The sequence below is a fragment of the Teleopsis dalmanni genome, chromosome 1 (assembly GCF_002237135.1).
Source record: "Teleopsis dalmanni isolate 2A chromosome 1, ASM223713v2, whole genome shotgun sequence".
NCBI lineage: Eukaryota > Metazoa > Arthropoda > Insecta > Diptera > Diopsidae > Teleopsis > Teleopsis dalmanni.
The window spans coordinates 215,748,974-215,757,812 of record NC_051846.1 but is presented as its reverse complement, the minus strand read 5'-3'; the positions used below and the strand labels follow the sequence as shown (position 1 = coordinate 215,757,812).

At 31.2% G+C, this 8,839-nt stretch overlaps 1 protein-coding gene across 2 annotated transcripts; it reads left to right on the top strand.

Moving 5' to 3' along the window:
- The first annotated feature begins 2,674 nt into the window (after positions 1–2,674).
- On the top strand, positions 2,675–7,908 carry LOC119672009 (regulator of nonsense transcripts 1 homolog). 2 transcript variants are annotated; one of them, XM_038082956.1, is made up of 8 exons: positions 2,675–2,711; positions 3,235–3,449; positions 3,511–3,668; positions 3,724–3,957; positions 4,022–4,878; positions 4,939–6,006; positions 6,181–7,097; positions 7,186–7,908. In XM_038082956.1, exons 1-8 carry the CDS (start codon positions 2,705–2,707, stop codon positions 7,255–7,257), a joined length of 3,528 nt encoding a protein of 1,175 aa, XP_037938884.1. In that variant the 5' UTR covers positions 2,675–2,704; the 3' UTR covers positions 7,258–7,908. The 2 variants fall into 2 exon arrangements, with proteins under 2 accessions (XP_037938884.1, XP_037938883.1); XM_038082955.1 differs by lacking the exon at positions 2,675–2,711 and adding an exon at positions 2,801–2,839.
- Positions 7,909–8,839: the final 931 nt, after the last annotated feature.

Sequence of the window (8,839 nt, the reverse complement as noted above, 5' to 3'; positions counted from 1 at the left end):
ATTTTATAAACTGTTTAAAAACAAAGTTTCATTTGCAAAAACATTTCTTAACAATACCGCCTAAATGCCGTTAACGAAAACAAACCACAACCATACAATTTAAAACTTCGGCGGCAACTGATGAACTGCTGAATGCTTCAACGAACGTACAACAAGAGCATTGCAAATAAAAGACTACTCGAAAAATAAAAACAAAAACAGTAACACAACATATGAGCTGCTCTTTCTGCCTGTTGTGCCAAAGTTCCGTCGAGAGAGCAAAGCTAATTGCAACAAATAAAAACAAAAACAAAAACAATTATTCAACTGACTCACTACTAATGAAACATTTTTTTTTATTTGAAATATATTTTGTTTTTTATTTTTTTTGTTTTTCTAATAACTATTTTTGCGTATACAATATTGCGCCAGACTCTGAGAGTTAAAGCAACTGTTGAAATATTGGAAAAGGAAACGTTTGGAGAACACTGTCAACAGTGCTTAAGCACTCGGTCAGTAAGCTTTTGCGTATGTTTATATTGTTGCGATAAAAAAAATCCAGCCGACTTTGAGCAGTTTTTTAACTAAGTTTTTGTTTACTTGTTAACAATTTACTTAAATGTGCAGTAAATAAGCTCAACAACAACAATTTAATTACTCATTGGATTGAGTTGTGTTTGAATTTGCGGTTTAAACCTTTCACAGCAATTTTGCTATCATTTACAGTTATTTTCGTTTTTTTTTTTGCATCGTATTTGCGTCATATTTAATTAATGCATTTTAAATTTAAGTAACTGGTTTTTATTGAACTTAATTATGAGCAAATAAATGTGCATAAATATACGCAATAAGAAATTCTTGTAACTTAATAAAAAAAATATTAAAATGTCACATCTCAGAAAAAAGTTATATATTAAGAAAAAATACTTTTAAGTACCAATCATTTTTAAATTAAATAATTAACATTAAATCAAGTACTCTTACTTACTTACTTACTGTTTTCCTCACCTCCTCGTGGAGCATAGGGCCTCTGCCATAGATCTAAACCATAGATCTAAATTTGCATTATTAACTTCGCTGTCTATAGTTTTGCGCCATGTTTGTGCTGGTGCGCCAGGTGTTCTAGAGCCTTGGTACAAACAATATAAGCAGGCAAAACAATAATATATTATATATAAAGTATAATTAAAAACACATGAAGTTTGAAACTACAGCTTTTGATTTTATAAAATAAAAAAATTATAGATTTAAGACACCAGAATATTTTAAATATAACCGCCGTGAATATATAACATTCTTGCCTTATAATAACTTGCCTTATGTATGTATAAATCTAGGTATTACAGCGCCTCTGTAGCACAAATGTAAGCTACGAAGCTCAACAAAATAATGTAGTAGATTTTATATTAAAATGCACAAAACATTATTATTCTGAAGCTAAAGCTGAAGCTGAATCCTGAAACTTATTCTTAAGTTATCAGCATTAAGAGTAAGAGATAACGTTTATTAAGTCAAAGTTCTAAACATTTTTAATTGTATCTTTTATTAAGTTTTTATAATAAATAAAATTATTCTAATAATTCTAAAAGCAATTAATTTTTTATATTTTTAAACAATTTACGAATTTATTTTTTTTACTAACAATATTAATATTATTTCTATTTCATACCTTCTATTATGGATGATTAACTGGATTGTTACTTACAGTATTAATTTAAAAATTTTGCCCTTGTATTAATTTACATAACATTATTTTAATAATTGTTTTAAATATAAATTTTCTTTTTATGTTTACTTGATTTCTATTTACATTATAGGTCTGTTCTCGTACGTATTTGTAGAAAAATTCAAGTAGAAAGTTATTTGAATATTACTATTTTAAGTTCTCATGCACAAAAAATTAGAAAAAAAGAAAATTTGTAAAAACGAACTTATATTTCCTGCTGTACAAAACTTATTTAAATTATACGCAATCTAATGTTGTGAAATAGATATACAAAAAATTAATATATTATTAGTAAAATAGTTATAAATAAGACTAAAATTAAAAATATGTCTAATTTACTTGATTTTACTTAAAAGGGATTTATACAAAACTTCATGACCACGTCAAATTCAAAATTCTTGTTGTTTTAAAAATATATAAAGATTAAATTTAAAAAAATTTTATTGCAGTTTTTTTTTTGAAAAATTAAAAATGAATAAATTTTCTTCTTTGTAACATAGTTTTTTTTTTATTGCTAATTCACCATTATAGGTGTATAACATTCAATAATTATAATAGATAAATGATTAATTTACTTGCGTTTTAGGGCCAATATGAAATACAACTATAAAAAATATTACAAATCTGGAGCCCCTTTAATTTCGATAAGTATATAGATATAAAAGAAAAACGGTTACTCGGTAGCCATTACACAAAATACGAAAATGTCAAGAACACTCAGCACTACAGACTTAATACGAATGACGTTTACGATTCGCTCATTACACATCTAAAAACCGCGTAGTGTATTTATTTAAATACCATAGAGTGGAAGCAAACAGTGTATTGAAGTGGAATTTTGTATAATAAAAGATATTAATAATTATATAGATAAATGTTTTCAAAAAAGTAAAAAGTTTTCAAAATATTTGAACAAGTCTAAAATAATTTCAGTTTCGGGAATGTTATTATAAATCTTAGTAGCGTTCGTTTTTTTAGAAAAATTTTCCTTTTTACTAAATGGAAGGTAAAAATTTTAATAGCATTTGTATTTGTATATATTTTTTATTAGAATTTTAATATTCGATATTATTTGCGTCTTTATATTATATTTGAAGAGACCACTGTAATTTTTATTAATAATGACTAAAAGCAGTAAGTACGATTTTAATCTTTATTCTATATTTTCGTTCACTTCTCTTTACTTCGTTTATTTGATAATAATTTCGAATAAATAAAGTACGATTTTATATTTTGTTTTACACTCTCGTTTATGTTTCTTACCCGCTTTTTCTGACATTTCGCAAATGTAAAAGAACGCAACCTTGCGTTTTTATTGTATTGTGCACAATTTTGACAGCTGAAAGGCAATAGCGGATGTCGGAATCTCACATAAAGAAAAATATTTCTAAATTGTTGTGTAAAAGAAAAGTTTCTAAAAGATACGAAAATAATTTAATTTCACATAATTGTGTATTTAAAACTTTTATTGTTAGTCATATATGATAAATGTAATAAGGGCATACGAATATCAATATTTCTGCTTGTAGCTAAAAATAATAAAAAAAAGTCCGCCACGATGAGTGTAGATGCAGCATTCGGTCCAAGTTCTCAGACTCTGACCTTCCTTGACACTGAGGAAAATGATTTAATTGGTGCGGATACACAAGCATCTGATTTTGATTTTCGCGATTTTACTTTACCATCTCAGTCTCAAATATCTCAACAAGATCCTTTACCAAGTGTAGCAGGTTCTAGCGGCCACGTAAGTTATGATTTTTGCTATTTGCACATGAATATCGAGCTTTAACATTTATATTATATAGCCATTCGGTCGAAAAATAGAATTGCCCAATAAGTTGAGTACAATTACTAATGGATTGGCTGAATTACAGTTTGAAGAAGAAGATGAGGAAACTTCTCTTACATCTGTTAAGGAATTGCCACCACATGCCTGCAAATATTGTGGCATCCACGACAAGGAGTAAATTTATATAAATTTCATTTATTTATTCAATTATAAAATTGTTACAATTTAGAACGGTAGTCATGTGCAATAACTGTAAAAAGTGGTTTTGTAATGGTCGAGGCAGTACATCTGGTTCCCATATCATTAATCACTTAGTACGTGCTAAACATCGTGAAGTCACCTTGCACTCAGACGGGCCATTAGGCGAAACAGTCTTGGAGTGTTATTCTTGTGGTGTTCGTAATGTGTTTCTACTAGGATTTATACCAGCTAAAGCAGATTCTGTAGTTGTTTTACTATGTCGGTATGTTAAGACTTATGTTTAAATTTTGTTAAATATAATTTATACAATTTTATTGTTTTTAAAGACAACCATGTGCTGCACAAAATTCATTGAAAGATTTAAATTGGGAACAAGATCAATGGAAACCTCTTATATCTGATCGTTGTTTTTTGTCATGGCTAGTTAAAACACCAAGCGAGCAAGAACAGTTACGAGCACGTCAAATATCAGCAGCACAAATTAATAAGCTAGAAGAATTATGGAAAGAAAATATTGATGCCACCTTTCAAGATTTAGAGAAGCCTGGAATTGACACTGAACCAGCACAAGTGTTAATGCGTTACGAAGATGGTTATCAGTACGAAAAAATTTTAGGACCGCTCGTACGTCTCGAAGCTGACTACGATAAGAAACTTAAAGAATCCCAAACTCAGGAAAATATTGAAGTTCGTTGGGATATTGGTCTAAATAAAAAAAATATTGCTTACTTTACGTTGGCAAAAACTGACTCTGATATGAAATTAATGCATGGTGATGAGTTGCGTTTAAGATATGTTGGAGAGATGCATAAAGCATGGAGCGAAGTTGGGCATGTTATTAAAGTGCCTGATAATTATGGCGATGATATTGGTTTAGAATTGAAAGCATCACCCGATGCTCCAGTTAAATGCACTTCGAATTTTGCCGTCGACTTCATTTGGAAAAGTACTTCATTCACTCGTATGACTCGTGCATTAAAATTATTTGCAATGGATCGCAATTCTGTTTCTAACTTTATATACTCTCGTTTATTGGGTCATGGTCGTCAAGATGGCAATGATGAAGTTCTATTTCGGTCACAACCACCCAAACTTTATACTGCTCCTAATCTCCCCGACCTAAACCGTTCGCAAGTGTATGCAGTGAAACATGCTTTACAACGTCCACTTAGTTTAATTCAAGGTTAGAAATATTTTCCTAAAATGTAAGCTATTATACTGTGGTTTTTTTAAATGTATTTAGGACCGCCTGGCACAGGAAAAACTGTTACTTCTGCTACTATAGTGTATCAGTTGGTTAAACAACATGGTGGACCCATATTGGTTTGTGCTCCTAGTAATACTGCAGTAGATCAGCTAACAGAAAAGATACATTTAACTAATCTGAAAGCAGTACGTGTGTGTGCTAAATCTAGAGAATCTATTGATAGTCCAGTCAGCTTTTTAGCTTTACATAATCAGATTCGTTGCATGGAAACTAATTCTGAGTTGAAAAAATTGCAACAATTAAAAGATGAAACTGGTGAGCTTAGTTCGGCTGATGAAAAGCGTTATCGTAGCTTAAAACGTGGAGCTGAAAATCAATTACTTGAAGCTGCCGATGTAATTTGTTGCACTTGCGTAGGAGCAGGTGATGCGCGCTTAGCACGAATTAAGTTTTCGTCTATACTTATTGATGAGTCTATGCAATCAACAGAACCGGAATGTATGGTGCCAGTAGTATTAGGTGCAAAACAATTAATACTAGTCGGTGATCATTGCCAACTAGGACCAGTTGTTATGTGTAAAAAAGCGGCACGTGCTGGTCTATCACAAAGTTTGTTTGAAAGATTGGTTGTGCTGGGTATTAGACCATTCCGTTTAGAAGTACAATATCGTATGCATCCTGAGCTTTCACAATTTCCGTCTAACTTCTTTTATGAGGGTTCCTTGCAAAATGGTGTATGTGCAGAAGATCGGAAACTTAAAATTGATTTTCCTTGGCCTCAACCGGATAGACCAATGTTTTTCTTAGTTACTCAAGGTCAGGAGGAAATTGCTGGTTCCGGAACTTCTTACTTAAATCGCACTGAAGCTGCAAATGTTGAAAAAATTACAACACGATTCCTTAAAGCAGGTGTTAGACCAGAGCAAATTGGTATTATAACACCATATGAAGGTCAGAGAGCTTACCTAGTACAATATATGCAATACCAAGGTAGTTTACATTCAAAACTCTATCAAGAAATTGAAATAGCCAGTGTAGACGCTTTTCAAGGTAGAGAAAAAGATTTGATTATAATGTCGTGCGTACGTTCCAATGAAAGACAAGGTAAATGATTTTTTTTTGTCAATTTTTATATTACATAATTTAAATATATCATTCTTATAACATAATCTTATTAATCTTAATTTTGTATTATTATAGTATTATTGTATTATTATAGTATTATTGTATTATATTATTAATTTCAATAATCATATGACTTCTGTGGTTTTGTTTAAGGTATCGGTTTCTTAAATGATCCTCGTCGTTTGAATGTTGCTTTGACTCGTTCCAAGTATGGCACAATTATTGTTGGAAACCCGAAAGTTTTATCAAAACAAGCATTGTGGAATCATTTGTTAAATTTTTACAAGGATCGCAAAGTACTTGTTGAAGGTTCCTTGAACAATTTGAAGGAGTCTTTAATACAATTTCAAAAACCGAAGAAAATTGTTAATACACTTAATATGGGTGCACACTTTATGAATACAATAATGGCAAATGCAAAAGAAGTTATTGTACCTGGATCTGTATACGACAGAACTAGCAATTATGGTATTAGTAGTGGTCCAAGTAATTTACCTGGCAACAGTTTTGGTTTGGGTTTCAATACTGGTATGGGTGGTGGAAACTTTAACTCAAATCAGGGTATGTTGATGTCACAAAATTATATGACAGGACCTAGCTATTCAGGCGGACGTGTTCCTGTTGGCAACGCCACACAAAATGCTGTATCCAATTATCAACAGTGGGGCAATCAACATGATTCTATTAGTTATGTTTCCCCAGAACGTGTGCGTGCAACTTTGAATAATATGCCCGTACCTGTTGGTATGTTTATGAATATGGGAAATATGCCTCGTCGCTTTTATAATCAACAAGCGGTGCAAGCTGCTGTAAAACAAGGACGAAACGGTGGTGGTAACGGGCAGACTAAAACTAATGGTTCTAACGGTTCTACTAGGAACCAACAGGGTGGCAAAGGACGTCCCATTTTGGCCAACAGTTTTACAAGCGTTATATCACAAGCTAGTGCGTCACCACTTACTCAAAATATGTCCCAACACGGTGGATTCGCCCTATCGCAACAACCGGATCTTTCTCAAGATTTTGGACAAATTTCCCAAATAGATGTGTTATCTCAAGATATATCAGGAGTAAGTAAATTGAACTTTTCTTTTAATTTATCTTGATATTTAGTTTTATTACAAATTGTGTTTGTCTAATTTATAACTTATATTTTAGGCTCAGCTACAGAGTGATCGTCTAAGTTTGGGCTTTAACAGCCAAAGCCAATTGACTCAACCGCCTTATTGATCCTATGGTTGATTATAACGCTACGTTAAACAATCAACCGTCAACAAAATTACAAAAAAAAAATTTTATAACTACAAATAAAAATTTTGAATCAACTATGCACACAGAACACTGCATTAGCAGACGCTGAAGATACTGAGAGAATACTTGAAAAGCGTTAATGACTTTTCCAACTTTCCAGATATTTTCAATGAAGTTTGGAAATAGTGAAACACATTGAAGGACGCGGTGATCTTGACAAAAATGTACAATTGTGTGCAAATGTGTGCTTTTGAACAACAAATATAAACCAACAAAAAAGGGAAACGGAAGGAGACAATGCAAACTAGAGAATTAAAAACATTAACCAGCCGTCGTTGCAACAAGAATGGAGAGCGATTGACAAGAAATTATAAACAATTTTCTTTATTAACGGAAGTACCTAGCATGAAACGTATGTTAAATATTTCAATGGAAACGTACTTTATGGGCGAACATCTATTTAGTTGTAAATGCGCCAGACTAAATATCGTACCATTCCAAACAGTACGCACAGTTAACCAATTTGCTTGGTTGAACCTATGATATTGGCTAAAAAAAGCTATGAGGAATGCATAAAAATGCAACTGAGAAGGAGCAGAAATAAATGGGCCAACACAAAAAAAAAAAAAACAAAACAAAGATTGGAAAAATATGCATAACTGAAAAATTATACTTTTAGACTTTAGGAATTATTATAGACAAACATTCTCCCAGTTGTTTTATGTCACCTTATTAGTTTCTTGAAATTTTGTTTTTCTCTTTCTTCATTTCGCAAAAATCCAAATTTAATTCATATAATTTAAAAAAATTATTACAAACAAATCAATCAAAACAATCTATTCACATTGTTAATTAATAATTTTCCCACAAATAAAATTTAAATAAAAACTAAATGTACGAGTATGTGTAAAAATTTGTTTTTAAATAACAAAATACAAAGTAAAACATTCTAAATGTTAAAGTGAAAAAAAAGAGACAACTTTGTGTAAATTTTGTTATTCGTTTAAAAAACGATTTTGAATTAAAAAATAAATTTTAATTGGTAAAACTAAAATCTTGTGATATGTATTCATAATTAGTAAAGTAATTTTCATTGGTGTCTTCTCTAACTTTTACTTTAAGAGAATTTCTGGAACTAGAAAAACAAATTTTTTTTTATTTGACGTGCAAATTTTTTAATGCTTAAACATTTATAAGTATTTCTTCGAAAAACCATTTTCAAATTCAAAATAATATCGGAGATATAGCCGAAAAAGAAGCTCACTTGTTCCCAAAACGGTCGGGTCTTCGTTTCGGAACCACTCGTTGCCAGCGACGACCAAGTGTCGTTCAATACCTCCCAAAAGGACTTCAGAAGTAGGTCTCAGCGGGTTACAACAACAACTGTCACTAGTCTGTTAAACTAGTAACTGTTATTCCTAGTATTATGTAGGCCTGTATCTGTATCTAATAACTAACAGTTATTATTCGGAAGACAAAAGGATTCAAGACATTACCTAGTACGTCCCACGTTGTCTAGATGGTACTCCACGTAGCGCCTCTCATATAGTGTCAACACTAG

Bases quoted from the DNA above. Each gene is read 5' to 3' on its own strand.
- LOC119672009 (XM_038082955.1), top strand. The intron at 6,007-6,180 runs GTAAATGATTTT...GTTTTGTTTAAG, and splicing joins ACGTTCCAATGAAAGACAAG to GTATCGGTTTCTTAAATGAT. The intron at 7,098-7,185 runs GTAAGTAAATTG...CTTATATTTTAG, and splicing joins TATCTCAAGATATATCAGGA to GCTCAGCTACAGAGTGATCG.